Source organism: Chiloscyllium plagiosum, unplaced genomic scaffold (genome assembly GCF_037043375.1).
Source record: "Chiloscyllium plagiosum isolate Xiang-an unplaced genomic scaffold, Cpla_swu_hap1 HiC_scaffold_38, whole genome shotgun sequence".
NCBI classification, from domain to species: Eukaryota; Metazoa; Chordata; class Chondrichthyes; order Orectolobiformes; family Hemiscylliidae; genus Chiloscyllium; species Chiloscyllium plagiosum.
Window position 1 is genome coordinate 24,778,095 of NW_028270176.1, and position 17,002 is coordinate 24,795,096.

General features: G+C 42.8%; 2 protein-coding genes across 4 annotated transcripts in view; one reads left to right on the forward strand and one right to left on the reverse strand.

Moving 5' to 3' along the window:
- Positions 1–6,487, forward strand: part of LOC122544193 (myelin-associated glycoprotein-like) — a 40,951-nt gene extending 34,464 nt beyond the window's left edge. For all 3 annotated transcript variants that reach the window (XM_087981046.1, XM_087981047.1, XM_087981048.1), the window contains exons 8-10: positions 1,907–2,027; positions 3,619–3,748; positions 4,693–6,487. In XM_087981046.1, coding sequence (XP_087837172.1) covers positions 1,907–2,027; positions 3,619–3,748; positions 4,693–4,809 — 368 coding nt within the window. In that variant the 3' untranslated portion in view covers positions 4,810–6,487. The remainder of the gene's footprint in view (positions 1–1,906; positions 2,028–3,618; positions 3,749–4,692) is intronic.
- A 296-nt stretch (positions 6,488–6,783) lies between these two features.
- On the reverse strand, positions 6,784–12,123 carry LOC148139337 (putative G protein-coupled receptor 139). The gene is made up of 2 exons (XM_087980848.1): positions 12,054–12,123; positions 6,784–7,685 (listed from the first exon to the last, which is right to left on the reverse strand). Exons 1-2 carry the CDS (start codon positions 12,121–12,123, stop codon positions 6,784–6,786), a joined length of 972 nt encoding a protein of 323 aa, XP_087836974.1.
- Positions 12,124–17,002: the final 4,879 nt, after the last annotated feature.

The window sequence follows — 17,002 nt, forward strand, 5'->3', positions numbered from 1 at the left end:
CACTGTCAGAGGGTCAGCGCTGATGGAGCACTGCAGTGTAGGAGTGTCAGTACTGAGGGAGTGCAACACTATAGAAGGGTCAGTACTGAGGGTGTGCGGCACTGTTGGAGGGTCAGTGCTGAGGGAGTGCAACACTATAGAAGGGTCAGTACTGAGGGTGTGCGGCACTGTCAGAGGGTCAGCGCTGATGGAGCACTGCAGTGTAGGAGTGTCAGTACTGAGGGAGTGCAACACTATAGAAGGGTCAGTACTGAGGGTGTGCGGCACTGTTGGAGGGTCAGTGCTGAAGGAATGCCATGCTGTCAGAGGGTCAGTGATGAGAATGCATCACACTTTAGGACTTCCTGAGAGGCTAAAGCAATGCATGCATCCTTGATACTTTCTGCTGTGTCAGCAGCCTCTCCCTGCTCTACTTCCCAGCTCCCCTATCATGGCCAAGGAGGTCAAGGCTGGATGTTCCAGGATTGAGTCAAAACGTGTGGCGCTGGAAAAGAATAGCAGGTCAGGCACCATCTGAGGAGCAGGATAATCAACATTTCAGGCATCAGCCCTTCATCAGGAATGTGGGGGGAAATGGGGAGAAGGGTGCTGAGAGATAAATAGGAGGGTGGCGCTGTGGGGTGGTAGCTGTGAAGGCAATATGTAGATGCCAACCTATCACTGTCACCTCCCACCTGCATCTTCCCAACTACCTTCCCCCCAGCCCCACTCCCACCCTCCCATTTATCTCTCAGCCCTCTCCCCCCTATTCCTGATGAAGGGTTTATATCCGAAATAGTGATTCTCCTGCTCCTTGGATGCTGCCTGTCCTGCTGTGCTTTTCCAGCGCCACATTTTCGACTCTGATCTCCAGCATCTGCAGTCCTCACTTTCTCCCTATCACAGGACTGAGTCTTTCTGTGGACTGACAGATACCAGTTGCTGCTTATTAGGGACCTGAAGCTGTGTTGTTAAGTCCTGTGCTGTATTTGTGCTGACAACTGAGATTCTTCCCCTACGATAAGTAACTCCACACTCAGCAATTCCCAAAGGGAGGTTCCTGTCATGTTTCAGAAAGATGTCACAATGGTCAGTTACAACAAAAATTTCACTGTGACTGGAAAATAACTGCTTGCAGAATGTATGTATTTTTAACAAATGAAACCCAAGATAAACTTCTATTTCTGGCCATAGAACTGAAAGTAGAATCGAAATGTAAGAAAGTTACATTAAACTTTCAGAGCATTATTCAGACCACATTTTGATCATGGCGCATGGTTTTTGTATGCCTCTGTTCGGCCCATACTCGGAGTAGTGTGTACAGTTCCAGTCTCCCTTTGTTTGACCACATGTGGAGCACTGTACACAATTCCTGTCTCCACATTTATGGAGAGGGTGTAGAGGCGCTGGAGAAGGTGAAACTCAGATGTGTCAGCTTGAATCCAGACTGAGAAATTGTTACTAACAAGAAAGATTTACCAGGCTGGAGATTGTTTTCTTGAGCGACGACTGAAGGTTGACCTGATACACAGCTTCAAACAATGATATGACTTTGATCAGGTTGATGTTGAGATGTTTGAATCTGTTGATTTAGAAACTGAGAGGGCCACAATAGAATGTAGCTGGCTCTCAAACAGCAAGTGATGATGGTGGAGACAAGAATATATCAATCCCCTAGGGGCCCTTCCTGCAGGACATAGTGTATTGACTAGTGGCACAGGCTGGAAAGATTGAAGGGTCTGCTCCTATCACCATTCACCTCTGTTCTGTTCGAGAGTCAAATGACTCTCAAAATTGAAATTGAGTGAGGTTCACATTACCCCTCAGTAGCCAAAGGAAAGGGAATTCTTTGAAAGTTGTGCAGTGGACTTCAGAAAACTTTAATCTGATCAGTACAATTATCTCTTTGTCAATCCTTCACAATCAGTGGGAATGAGATGGGAACTGATACAGAAATACGGACTGGTAGCTGCAGGAGGCGCTGTTCTGCTCATCACCTCACCACTTCTGATTTACTTCATTGTCAAGGCCAGAAAGAGAAGAGACAAGTAAGTGAATGACATATACCTCTTCCCACACTTGTAACCCCCTCCAGCCCCTACACATCTCCCTATCTCTACAACCTCCTGCAGCCTCCATACCACACCCTAACTCTGTAACTCCCTCCAGCACTTACATCCCTCCCTATCTCTGTAACCTCCTCTGAACCCTACACCCGTCCCTATCTCTCTAACCTCCTGCAAACCCTACATCCCTCCTTATCTCTGTAACATCCTCCAGTCCATTCACCACTCCCTATCTCTGCAACCTTCTTCAACCACTACATCCATCCTATTTCTGCAACCCCCTCCAGTCCCAAACCCTTCTCTATCTGTAACCTCCTCCAGCACTGACACCCCTCCCTCTCTCAGTAACATCCTCCAGCCCCAATTCCCCTTCCTACTTCTGTAACCTCCTCCAGTGCCGACACCCCTCCCTTTCCCAGTAACCTCATCCTTGGGACCTGGGTTCAAATCTCACCACAGTCAAAGGTAGAAATTTGAATTTTGATGTATCCAAATATTGTTCTGATCTGGGAGGTGCTGTCTGTACCTAACTGAATTTCTGAAGTACATCTAACAAGGCCCCTGAGGCAGCACCTTCTAATCCCCTGCCCACTTCACTTCCATCTGAAAGGACAAGGGCAGACACGTGGAAACACTGACCCTGCAAGTTCCCCTTCTAGCCACTCATCATCCAGATTCCGGGGGGGGGGCGGGGGGAGGAGAAATTATGCCTCCTTCACTGTCACTGGGTCAAGCTCCTGGAATTCCCTCATTAAGGGCTCTGTGGACTGTAGTGGTTCAAGAAGGCAGCTCACTGCCATCTTCTCAAGGGTTAGGAGCAGGCAACAAATACTGGCCCAGCCAGTGATGCCCCCATCCTGGGTGTGAATAATAAAAAAGTGAAGGTGAGACGTTGTGATTTGGGACGTTCTGCCTGAAATGGCAGTGGAAGTAGCTTCAACAGAAACTTCTGAAATATTTCCTGGAAGTGGGGGAAGGAGCGGCGTGAGCAGTAGAGACTGAAAGGAAAGACCTTTCAAACAGCCAGCACCTCTTCTTGAAATGGATCATCTCTGAATTGTGTGTGAAGTGTCATTTCTCCTCCAATCTCTTGAATTGTCCCTGTTCAGAAAGCAGTGGACCATCCTCACCTTCCTGAATCGCTGTCCAGTTTTAACGTGGGGACCGCTGCTGTACTTCACATCATGAACTATCCACAATCGTTAAAGTATGATCAAATTAAGATAACCCACCATCCATTTCAGTGTGTGCAATGGGGTGATCTCTTAACAAGCCGCTCCTGTGGTGCATTCATTGGTAATATCCCTCCCTTTAGGCTAGATGATCTGGGTTCAAGTCCCACCCACCTCAGATGTCTACCTGACCACATTGATCAAAAACTGTACTTGAGGCCTCTGCTCCTGTGGCAGGAGGACAGGGCCCTTACCTTTGAATCAGGTTAGCCAGGTTCATCTCCCATCTGCTCCAGAAATGTGTATTAACATCATTGAACACTAATTGAGAAGCGTGTTGGTCTCTCCCTTAATTGTTCCCCACATTTATCATTTTGCTTGAAAAAAACATGTGCCTTCAGGCCACGAGGAAATGGAATCAAACAAACACAGAAGGCAAACTCAACGACAAAGTCTGAGCTGATGTCAGTGAGGCCAAAGCAAACGGAGAAATGCATCGAAGCATTTGTCACGCGAGCCAAAGTGAACCAGGTAACAGCTCTTTACCATGTCTGGGGGCATACATCGCAGCATTTCTGTGATCGAATTGGCAGAGTCCAACATGATAAGATAAAGGAATGTCATCTTTCTGCGTGGCATTTTACCACTTCACACAAAATAAGGCTTCAGTTATCACATGTTAGACCCATATGATCAACCACAGCACTACAGAGGAGTGACAGAAGTTAAGAGGGCTAAGGTTGAACCTCCTTTCACCTCGGCCTGACAACAGCCCAGGTCTGAAAAACAGCAGCGGCTGAGATAGCTGAAGCACTGGTTTTAATTTTTTTTTAATTTTGCCTAAATCCCTCTTGGGGATTGCATAGCATTCTTCTGCTCAGGATAGGAAGGTAACAGAAGATTGGAAACTCAATGCCAGTTAAGCTTCTCAGCTGTTGTACGGGAAAATGCTAAATCCATGATTAAGGTTATAAAATTGTAAAACTTAATGCCTTCACGCAGCCTCAACATGGTTTTTGAAAGGGAAATCATGCTTGATTACTCTGAGAGAGATGACTGAGGAAATTGTAAGATTTGTGGATAAAAGGACAACTATAAATGTGGCATACTTAGATTTCCATAAAGTGTTTAGCAAGGTCATACAGCAGAAGTTACTAAATGTAGAAAGTGCTCTTGGTGCAGCTAGTAATATATTATCATGTATAGCGTTGCTCAGCAAACAGGAAAGAGACAGGAAGGAGAAATGGGTCATTTCCAAGTTGGCAAGATAGAACTGGTGGAGTACCACAGGGATCAGTGCTGGAGCCTCAACCATTCACAATCTAAATAATAATAAGAACTTATTGTACAGTTGCTAAATTTGCTGATGGCGCAAAATGTTGTATTTTTATACTGTGTTTTTTTTTACTGGAATCAATAATATCAATCACTGATCACTCTGATTGTTATACCTCTCAATTCCCTTTCTATTACAGAGGAAAGATGACGAGGGGCTAGAAATGAAATCTAACCTTCACCCAAATTCAAACCTAGAAGGTAACCTGTATGAAAACTACCAGTGGGACCAGGATCTTGTGTACACAAATATATAAACAGAACTGGGAAAAGGGACGTGTGCTCGTCCAGAAGCTAGAATCAGAAATTCCTGTAATTATTACAGCATCAATCAAAGCTATTCAACCCATCATATCCATTCTAGTCCTTCAAACAAGCACTGCTCCTCACCCACCCCTCTACCCACAGTCCACCTCAGCAGCCTATTTTGAATATTTCAATAATACGAAATGATGTGCAATGCAGAAGGAGGCCAGTCAGGAAGCCAGGCACCCAGCCTTATCCCACTTTCCAGCAAGTGGTCCATATCCCTGGAAGATAGTGGACTTCAGAAATTATATGCCAATATGCAGACATTTTTTTAAAGAAGGTGAGAGTTTCCATCTTGATCATCTTTCAAATAGTGAGTTCCACATCTCCAACTCATTCGAGTGCAAAATCTTTGCTTATCTTTCATAAGAAATAGGAACAGGAGGAGGCCATTCGGCCCCTCAAGTCTGCTCTGCCACTCCATAGGATCATGGCTGATCTCACATTTCTCATGTCCATGTTCTTGCCCTTTCTCCATAACTCTTGATTCCCTGATTGATCAAAAATCCATCTGAATATACACAACAGTCTACCCCCACAGTTTGCTGTGGCAAGGAGTTCGAAAGACTCTTAGCCTTTGGAGAGAAGAAATTTCTCCTCATCTCAGTTTGAAATTGGTTTCCCTTTATTCTGAGACTATGCCCTCTGGTCGTGGGCTCTCCCAGGAAGGGGAAACATTCTCTCAGCATTTACCCAGTCAAACCCATTCAGAATCCAATATGGTTCAATGAAATCACCTCTCATTTTTCTAAACTCCAATGAGTACAGTCCCAACATGTTTAACTTTTGCTTATAAGGCAATTTCTCCATTCTGGGGACTATCCCAGTTAACCTTCTCTGAACTGCCTCCAATGAAATTATCTTTCCTTAAATAAGGGGACCAAAGCTGATGTCAGTACTCCAGATTAGGTCCCAACAGAACCTTGTACAGTTCCAGTGAGACTTCCTTCATCTTATCCTCCAAACCCATTGAAATAAAGGCCAACATTCCACTCACCTTCCTGATTACCTGCTGCTCCCTCTGTACTAGCTCTGTGTTTTGTGCACAAGTACCCCGAACTTTGTGTTGCAACTTTCCATTCCAAAATGAACAACTTCACATTTTCCCACGTTGCACAACATTTGCCAACTTTTTGCCCACCCACTTAACCTATTAATATTGCTTTATAAATCTCTGTATTCCTCTCATAACTTGGCTTGCCACCTATTTTTATTATCTGCAAATTTGACTACAGTACATCCATTTCTTTCCTCCAAGTCAGTAATACCTTCGGTAAACACTTGTAGTCCCAGCACTGATCCCTGTGGACCTTCACTGGTCAAGGGTCTCCAACCTGAAAAGGAACCCCTTATCTCCACTCATTGTTTCCTGCCCATTAGCCAATTTTCAATCCATGACAAGAATCCTCCTCCCAATACCATGCACTCTTACCTTATAACTTATAACAACCTTTTGTGAGCTTGTTAAATGCCTTCTGCAAATCCAAATACACCATATCCACTGATTCTCCTCTGACCACTCTGGTGGAGACATCCGTGTAAAACTCTAAAAGAATGAGTGAGATGAGATTCCCCCACCACCCCCCTCCCCCCCACCACACCCCCCACCACCCCCCTCCCCCCCACCACACCTCCCACCACCCCCCTCCCCCCACCACACCCACCACCACACCCCTCCCCCCCACCACCCCCTCACCACCCCCCCACCACACCCCCCACCACCCCCCTCCCCCAACTCAAATGCAATAGGTGGCACTTGCTAGAAGAGATGTACTTTCATTCAAAGGTTCCCTCTCTCAGCAAACAAAACAAATATGTACAGGCCTCTGTATTGTGAATAGACTTTCTGCACTGTCGGGAGAGTCAGTGTTGGAAGATGAAGTGCAATTGGATTCCAGTTCATGAAATCACAGATTTTTTTATCATTTAGCAGATTTGAGGATTAATTTGAATGGGTATTTTGATGCATTCTTCACTTCTTCTCTGAATTTAGTCTGGGTTACTGTATAAATAAATGTGTTGGTGCAGAGGCTGAGAATCAGAAGCATTTCTCCCATGGATTCAATGCTGTATATTGTATCTGTGTAGGAGGAATCATAATGATCAGGAGCAATTCTCCGATAAAGGTTAAACACAACGTTTATCATCCAAAGCGATATGAAATTGCCAGATATAGTGAAGAGTAAGATGATGGATTTTCTCCGGGTCACTATCTCTGGGTCTTTGTGATTTCCTCCACTGCTGATACCCCGCAGTGCCGTGCGGACTCGACTGGTCACTAAAATAGATCTTGCTGTCAGAGCATTAAGCAGCAGAACCAGAACAAATGGGAGACATGGAGTTAAAATCAGGTGAAGCAGTTCATATCCAGCCCACCATGGGGAAGTGTAGAAGTTTGGTTTAAAAATACAATACCAAGGAACATTATCAATTGAATATTCAGGTTCATATGTAAAATACCAGGGCAATGCCTCTAAACAACTAAGTACACTCACTGTTTCCACAACCACAGCTGCCGTTTTCTGGGTACAATATTTTGGTTTCAGCTTCTGACAACAAATTGCCACAAATCGATCGAAGGTAAAAGCGACTGTGAGCCAAACAGAGGCACCTGTGGTTGTAAACATCAGGGTGAGAATGAGGCTACACACTGGAGTAATCTCTAGGAATGAATCTTCAAAATAAATTGAAGTAGTCCAGTTCAATATGACATCGAAGATAACAACTAGGAGATCGGCCACTGCCATTCCCACCAAATACTGAGTAATACATGGAGAGAGACCACATTTTCCCCGACTCAGGATAACAATTGCGAACAGGTTAACTGGAAGAGAGGGAAACAAATCCAATAATTTCAAGATTGGACTTAGAATAAAATTAGCAGTTTAAAGGGACAAAAATGAAACCTTTAGCATTGTTACCTCATCAAATAGTAAAAACTTATTGAAAAACAAAATCCCTATTTACCAAAAGAACTGAGCAGAGAGAAAGCAGAGTCCAGTGACCTTTCTTCAGAGCAGACCCAAAATATGAAGTCTACTTTGTCTTGATAGATGCTTTCAGACCAACAAATTCTAATCTTGTTTCTGATTTCCAGCATTCACAATTATAGAGTCATAGAAATGTATAGCATGGAAACAGACACTTCGGTCCAACCCGTCCGTGCCGACCAGATATCCCAACCCAATCTAGTCCCACCTGCCAGCACCCAGCTCATATCCCTCCAAATCCGTCCTATTCATATACCCATCCAAATGCCTCTTAAATGTTGCAATTGTACCAGCTACCACCACTTCCTCTGGCAGCTCATTCCATACACATACCACCCTCTGTGTGAAACACTTGCCCCTTAGGTCTCTTTTATATCTTTCCCCTCTCACCCTAAACCTATGCCCTCTAGTTCTGAACTCCCCGACTCCAGGGAAAAGACTTTGCCTATTTACCCTATCCATGCCCCTCATAATTTTGTAAACCTCTATAAGGTCACCCCTCAGCCTCCAATGCTCCAGGGAAAACAGCCCCAGCCTGTTCAGCCTCTCCCTATAGCTCAAATCCTCCAACCCTGGCAACATCTTTGTACATCTTTTCTGAACCCTTTCAAGTTTCACAACATCTTTCCAATAGGAAGGAGACCAGAATTTTTTGTTTAGTGAAACCATATTCATTGACTTGGACGTTTCTTTGCCACAGAGAAACAGTCAATTGTGAATTATTCATTGGCAAATCAGTAGGGAAACTGAATTAAACCTGAACAGAGTCCACTAAACGTGTTGAGAAAAAATGCCACAGGAACCACGCAAACGTTTTGATGCTGTGTTGAGTTGCATTCAAGTTGGGTAAAAACAAAAAAAAGGAAACTGCTGAGACAAATAGGAGTGAGTTTGAGGTTTCAGTGTTGGAATAGGCAGCCCAAAGCTGAGTACAAATGTGAGGGAGACAAGAAAAATCTACAGAAACTGAGAAGGTAGGAGTACATGATATTGGAAAGTGTTCAAACTGAAGTATCAACTTAACAGAAAATCGAACCAAGTTTAAGCGTTCGGCTGAGATTCCGCTGTTTTCAGAGAACGTAAGCAAATAGAGTCATAGAGATGTACAGAAACAGACCCTTTGGTCCTACTTGCCCATGCCAACCAGATATCCCAACCCAATTAATCCCTCCTGCCAACTCCTGGCCCATATCCTTCCAAACCCTTCCTATTCATATACCCATCCAGATGCCTTTTAAATGCTTAATTGTACCAGCCTCCACCACATCCTCTGGCAGCTCATTCCATACACATACCACCATCTGCATGAAAAAGTTGCCCCTTAGATTTCTTCTATATCTTTCCCCTCTCACCCTAAACCTATGCCCTCTAGTTCGGGACTCCCTCACCCCAGGGAAACAACCTTGTCTATTTATCCTATTCATGCCCCTCATGATTTTGTAAACCTCTATAAGGTCACCCCTCAGCCTCCGACGCTCCAGGGAAAACAGCCCCAGCCTGTTCAACTTCTCCCTGTAGCTCAAACCTTCCAACCCTAGCAACATTCTTGTAAATCTTTTCTGAACCCTTTCAAGTTTCACAACATCCTTCCGATAGGAAGGAGAGCAGAACTGCACGCAATATTCCAACAGCGGCCTAACCAACATCCTGTACAGCCGCAACACGACCTGATAAACTAGACTTTGTTACAGTTTACTGGCACTGCAGAAAATCTCATTGGATACATCATGTGTTTGATCAATTTGTACTTTAGTCTTTTGAAATTAAGTTAAAGTGTACAAATTAAATAAACAATGTCTTTGTTGAATGCACAGCATTAAATGCAGAATAATCACATAATTCATTCAAGAAACATGCAAAAGGATCCTCACCAACGCTTACTCGGGTCCTGATAATGACAAATATTTACAAAATACCATATATATCTTAAATTTTGAAAACCTCTTCATTCGATCACCATTGAACTTTTCCTTATAGTTATACTGGAAGTGTAACAATTTCATTTGGTCATGATTCTTACTGATGGTAATACTGTACTTATCAGATCTGAAAGGGAAACTTAACTTGATAGATGACATTATTTTTTTCAATTTTTTTTTACTGTGATGCTCAGTTGCAGAAAATTTCTTGTTGAGACTGCAGTGTTTATCAAAATAACATCAGTTTGTGACACACAGGAGTAGCAAACACATGTATATCGTAACAAACAGCAAAAAAGAATAATTCAATCTATTTCCCAGCAATATCTGTCATGAATACTCAATCCCAGGGATCCATGACACCAACTTGAAGTTTCTTACAAAACTGACTTTTTAACAGTTGGTCAGGAGATTTCTTACCAGTTCCAGGATCCCAGATTCCTTTTCAGTTCTGAAAGCCACACGCACAGACTCTTAGAATTTGGAGATTTTACAAGTTAACAAACTGTTCTTCTGAACTGAAATGAAACCACTAGGGGCCACAACTATATGTTTTTTTTTCTATTTGTCATAAAAAGCCACAGTAAAGTAGCCACAGTCCTATTAGATCATGGGGGAGTGAGAGAGAGAGAACGAGAGAACATGTTGAGAAGGAGAGTCCTTCATAGTAGCCTCGCAGGAGTTGCACTGAGCAATTTGCATTGTAAACCAGTTGTTCAGCCAACTAAGCTAACAAACTCCAAAGTCATAAAGATCATCACTGTAAATATTTTGGCAATTAACTTCATTACGCTTTGTGATGCACTCAGTCTACGTATCAATGCCACTGGAAATAAAGTACTAATTTCACTTTTTGAAATGATGTTCTGTTAATGAAACTTCTCAGATTAGAGATGACAAGTCTATTGCACCACTATTCTAAATGATCTTAAACACTGAGCAGAATTCTGGCTCATTAGTAATATTGCCACAACTCTTAGTCCTTACTCACCCACCCATCCCGTATGGTTTAACTCTCCTAACTATTTCTTTGCTGCTCCTTACTGTATTTTTTGTACTGTCATTAATTGCTTCCCGCTGTCTCTGTACAAATTCAAGTTATTATTAACATGCTGTGATTTTATCTGTTCTCTAGCTCCATTTTCAATTGATTCCATTCTCAGGGTCATTCTGTTCAATGGTACAGTCTCTGAAAATGTGAATGTTGCTACACATCACTCAAGGCTCCACTCTGTTCACTGACGCTGCTGCCATCATCTACCATGTGGGTTGGATCTATCTGTTTGTCTCTTCCAGGCACACTTCAGAAGTGTGGGAATTCCTTCCCCTGTAGTTATAACATGCAATGTTAGATGGCACCATTGATCAATAAATGATACACCAACAATACCACTGCCATTTACAGATGATGGTTACAACAGATAATTCCAGCAGATGTAGTGCGAATTGATTCAACTTTACATAAATAGACATCAAAGTTGTCACAGAACAAACAGCAGTGAAGGATCAAACTATTAGTCCAGTGTTAATGGCAGACTAAAGGTTAGCTCTGACTGAAGACAAGAGCGTGAAATCAAGATGGAGACAGAAGGATAAATGAGGCCAGCTTATAGTCTGAAGGTTCAACAGCTTCTGATTGTCTTGTTTCTCCTCTTGGCACAGAGACCTGATTCCAATATGTCCAGAACAGAGAATAATCCAGTAAGTGACTGTTCCAGGATCAGATCAACAATAACCACTACAAATGTGAGGCAGTTCCTGCAAGGACAGAAGCTGAGGAAATTCCACAGCAGCAACACAAAAAAACCCAAAAAAAACCCAGTCTGAAATAATACCGAGCACAGCAACAAAATAACTAAAAACCAGAAGAAGCATAAGTAGAAAAAGCTCAGCAGGTCTGGCAGCATCTGTGAAGGGAAGTCAATTTCGGGTCCGGTGACCCTTCCTCAGAAAAAGGATGGTAGCTAGAAAATGTTGGTTTATTTGCAGGAGATAGGTTGAGGGAAGGAGTAAGAAGTAAACAATAGGTATGGATAATTAGGTATCTTTGAACTCTATCCCTACCTATCATTTACTCCTTACCCCATCTTCTGCATATAAACGTACATTTTCCTAGCTACCATCAGTTCTGAGGAAGGGTCACCTGTCCCAAAATATCAATTCTACTTACTCTGCACAGATGCTGCCAGTTGTGCTGAGCTTTCTCAGCAAATGCTCTTTTTCATTTGTGTGCAAAGTAATTAACACTGACACAAAACAGTGACAGCAGTGATAACAACTTACCACTGATTCCAACAGCCGCGCACACAGGAAAGTAAATATCCTGTATCTGATAGATAAGTAAATATCCCATTTCTGCGAGAAGCAGTTTCTGTGTTCCAGGAGCCCACTGCGCTGATCCACTCTCTATTTCAACGGTTTATAATGGACCCTGATTCATCCGGGAAAAGCTCTCCACTGACATGGTTATACCCCTGAGCACTGCAATTAGTTACATTCACTTGAACAAACAGCTCTTAATTTAATGTCAGAATTTGCTGGATCCAAAGTAAGAAGTCACTCAACACCAGGTTATAGTCCAACAGGTTTATTTGAAATCATACAAGTTTTTGGAGTGCTCCTCCTTCGTCAGATGCAGTGAGAGAAGAGGGCAAATACACAGAGTTTATAGGCAGAGATATAAAGGGGAGAAGGATCAAAAGATCATAGTCGGTGCTCTCTCTCTCTACAGATGACAAAGGAGCAGCACTTCAAAAGCTTGTGTGGTTTCACATAAACCTGTTGGACTATCACCTGGCATCGTGTGACCTCTGACTTTGTCCAGGTGAAAGTGAGTAATGCAGATGCTAGAGATCAGAGTCAAGAATGTGGTGCTGAAAAGCAGCAGGCCAGGTAGCATCCAAGGAGTAGGAGAATCGACGTTTTGAGCAAGAGTCCTTCATCAGGAATTTGTCCACCCCAGTCCAATGGATACAATGGAAACACCATAATGTCGCAGATAATTTCTTAATTAAACATCTTTCAGGAATAAACTCAAATATTGTGCTGTTAAAGGAATGATTTCATTCAGTTTTACATCAATGTATTTACCATGTCTACTCCTATGCATTCCATTCTGAAAGTTACTGGTTTATTTGGCAGTGTAAACTGAATCTGAGGACATATGACATAGAACATAGAACAGTTCAGGCTCTTCAGCCCTCGATGTTTTGCCAACCTTTTATCCTACTCTAAGATCAAACTAACATAAATACCTTACATTTTACTATCATCCACGTGCCTATCCAAAAGTCGTTTAAATGTTCCTAATGTATCTGACTGTATTATCCTGCTGGCAGTGCATTCCAAACACCCACCACTCTCTGTGTAAAGAACCTACCTCTGACATCATCCCTAAATCTTTATCCAATCACCTTAAAAATTATGTCCCATTGTGATAGCCAATTTCACCCTGTGAAAATGTCTCCGACTATGCACTCTATGTCTTTCATCATCTTGCACACCTCAGTCAAGTCATCTCTCATCATTCTTCACTCCAATGAGAAAAGCCCTAGTTCCCTCAACTTTTCAAAAGATATGCCCTTCAGTCCAGGCAGCATTCTGGTAAATCTACTCTGCACCATCTCTAAAGCTTCCACGTCCTTCTTCTATAATGAGGTGACCAAACATAAGCAGATGCATTCCATTCTGTCGCTGCAGTTTTCCCAATTGAGATATGAATTTGGATTCTCCAACCCTATGAAGTTAGGGACCACGTGAAGGATTGCTGCGGGTGACATGAGGATATGGAGAACGAATGAATGAGTTTCAACAACATTCCCTCTTCATTAGAAACGCTTCCTTGTTTTGCCTACGTGTTAAACATCGGAACAGAAGTCGGTCATTCAGTCCCTCAATCTTTTTCTGCTGTCCAATGAGATCGTGGCTGATCAGTGACCTGACTCCACATATCTATGGCATTTGGCCGCAATTCCTTGATACCTTTGCTTCATTAAAAAGTACCTCTCTCAGATATACAATGAACAATTGATCCAGCATCCACTGCTGTTTATGGATGTGAGTTCCAAATATCTCCTACCCTTTGTGCATTAAACTGCTTCCTAACATCTCTTCTGAATGCTCTGGCCCAAATTCTGAGACTCTTTAGTTCTATAATCTCAAACCAATGGAAGTAGACTGTCTTTAACTTGGAAAGACAGCAGAGATAAAGTCTTTCATTAAATGTTAAAGCCTTCAGTAAAATTAGAACTAATTCACAGTGGTGTGGCAAAAAGAGAGGATGACCAATCAACCAATCAATACCACAGAATTTAGATGGGCAGACAGAATTTAGTGTAGAGAAGTATAAAGGAAATTAGGAGGGCAAGGAGGGTCCACAAAATATCTTTGGCAGATGGGATCAAGAAAAGCTGAATGGCTTTTAGTAAGTATATGAAGAGTAGGAAGATAACCAAGGAAAGAATGTGGCCTATTAGGAACCAAATGGGCAACCTGCGCATTGAGCCAATGATGTGGGTGAGGTCTTAAATATGTCTCATCTGTATTCACAGAAGAGAAAGATGTCGTAGTCAGGGATATCAGTCAGTATGACGACATTCTGCAGCTTGTTAGGATTAATGAGGAGGAGTTATTCAAAGTTTTAGTGGGAATACAGGTGCATACATCCTCAGAGCCAAATGAGATGTACTCTCAGCTGCTTTGAGAGGCAAAGGAGGTGATTGTTGGGGCCCTGGTGACAATATTTAGTACACCGCCAGCCACAAGCCAAGTGCCAGATGATTATGGCTCATTATTTTGTTCAAGAAGATCACAGGGACAGGCTAGGTAATTACAGACCTGTCAGTCTGGCATGAGTGACGGAAATTATTGAAAAAATTCTGAACAACAGATTGCTCAATACTTCGAAAGGGATAGTCAGCACAGATTTGTTCGAGGGAGTTGCTGTCTGACTGATATAACTAAGTTTTTTTGAAGATATGACCAAACAAACTTGATGAGAACAGTCCAGTTGATGTTTACATGGACTTCATTAAGGCTTTGAGAAGGCTCGTCCAAAAGGAAAGCGTCCATGGGATTCAAGGTAACTTAGCAAACTGATGCCAAATAGGAGGCAAAGAGGAAGTAAGAGGTAAATAGGATGGTTATTTCAGTAATTGGAAGCTTGTGACCTGCGGTGTAGCACAAAGATCAGTACTGGGACTTTTACTGTTTGATATGTACATTAACAGCTTGGATTTGATTCCAGAAGTTTCAATTAGCAAGTTTGCAGTTGACACAGAAATTGCTGGTGTTTTCGTACCTGAGGAAGATGGTCTCAGGCTACAGTCTGATATTGACCAGCTGATAAATTAGGCACTGCAATGGCAGATGGAATGTAATTCTGATAAGTGCAAGGGGATTCATTCTGGGATGTCTGACAAGAGAAGGTAATACATAATGAATGGTAGGTCCCGAGGAAGTATTGAGGAACAAAGTGACTTTGGTATAGATCCCTTAAGGTGTCAGCACAAATAGACAGCGTGATGAAGAAAGCAAATGGGATGATAGTCTTTATTAACCAGGACGCAGAGTATAGGAGCAAAGAACTCTTGTTACAAATTTATAAATCACTGGTTAGGCCACAGATGTATGCAGTTCTGGTCGCTACACTATCAGAAAGATATGATTACATTGGAGGGGATGCAGAGAAGATTCACCAAGATATTGCCTGGGATTAAAAGTCTCAGTCTTGAGGAGAGACTGAAATAACTCCACAACACTGCTATTCCATCATCAAATCACCCTTTCCTTTCATTGTCTATCTTTGAGAAGGCGACCAAAAAGCTGGATGAGGATAAAACGGTTGGTGTGGTGTATATGGATTTCAGTAAAGCATTTGATAAGGTTTCCCACAGTAGGCTATTGCAGAAAATACAGAGGCATGGGATTGAGAGTGATATAGCAGTTCAGATCTGAAATTGGCTTGCTGAAAGAAGACAAAGGGTAGTGGTTGATGGGAAATGTTCATCCTGAAGTTCAGTTACTAGTGGTGTACCGCAACAATCTGTTTTGGGGCCACTGCTGTTTGTCATTTTTATAAATGACCTGGATGAAGGTGTAGAAGGATAGGTTAGCAAAATTGCAGATGACTCTAAAGCCAGTGGAGTTGTTGACAGTGCAGAAGGATGTTGCAGGTTACAGAGGGACCTAGATAAGCTGCAGAGCTGGGCTGAGAGGGGGCAAATGGAGTTTAATGTGGAAAAGTGTGAGATGATTCACTTTAGAAGGAGTAACAGGAATACAGAGTACTGGACTAATGGTAAGCTTCTTGGGAGTGTAGATGAGCAGAGAGATCTTGGTGTCCATGTACATAGATTCCTGAAAGTTGCCACCCAGGTTGGTAGGATTGTAAAGAAAGCATACGATGTGTTAGCTTTTTTTGGTGGAGGGATTGAGTTTCGGAACCAGTAAGTTATGTTTCAGCTGTACAAAATTCTGGTGCAGCCACATTTGCAGTTTTGCGTACAGTTCTGCTCATCGCATTATAGGAAGGATGAGGAAGCACTGGAAACAGTGCAGAGGAGATTTACCAGGATGTTGCCTATGGAGGGAAGGTCTTATGAGGAAAGGCTGATGGACTTGAGGCTGTTTTCATTAGAGAGAAGAAGCAGTGCCTCTATTAAGCAATGACTTAATAGAGGCATACAAGGTGATCACAGGATTAGACAGGGTGGACAGAGCCTTTTTCTTCAGATGGTGATGACCAGCATGAGGGAACATAGCTTTAAACTGAGGAGAGATAGATAGAGGACAGATGTCAGAGGTAGGTTCTTTACTCAGAGTAGCAAGGGCGTGGAATGTCCTACTTACAATAATAGTAGACTCGCTAACTTTAAGGGCATTTAAATGGTCATTGGATAAATATATGGATGATAATGGAATAGTGTAGGTTAGATGGACTTCAGGTCGGTTTCACAGGTCGGCGCAACATCGAGGGCTAAAGGGCCTGTACTGCGCTGTATTGTTCTATGTTAAAACAATTTTGGGCGGCAGGGCAGTTCAGTCGTTAGCACTGCTGTCTCACAGTGCTAGGGACCTGGGTTCAAGTCCTGCCTTGGGCAACTGTCTGTGTGAAGTTTGCACATTCTCCTTGCGTCTGTGTGGGTTTCATCCGGGTGCCCCAGTTTCCTCCCACTGTCCAAAGATGTGCAGTATAGGTATTTTGGCCATGCTAAATTGCCCATTGTGTTCAG

What these genes read in the sequence shown, in the direction of transcription:
- LOC148139337 (XM_087980848.1), bottom strand. Translation starts at nt 12,123, where the DNA reads ATGGGATATTTACTTATCTATCAGATACAGGATATTTACTTTCCTGTG. An exon ending in CGCGGCTGTTGGAATCAGTG is followed by an intron (nt 7,686 to 12,053) that starts GTAAGTTGTTAT and finishes CCTCTCTTCCAG; the next exon opens with TTAACCTGTTCGCAATTGTT.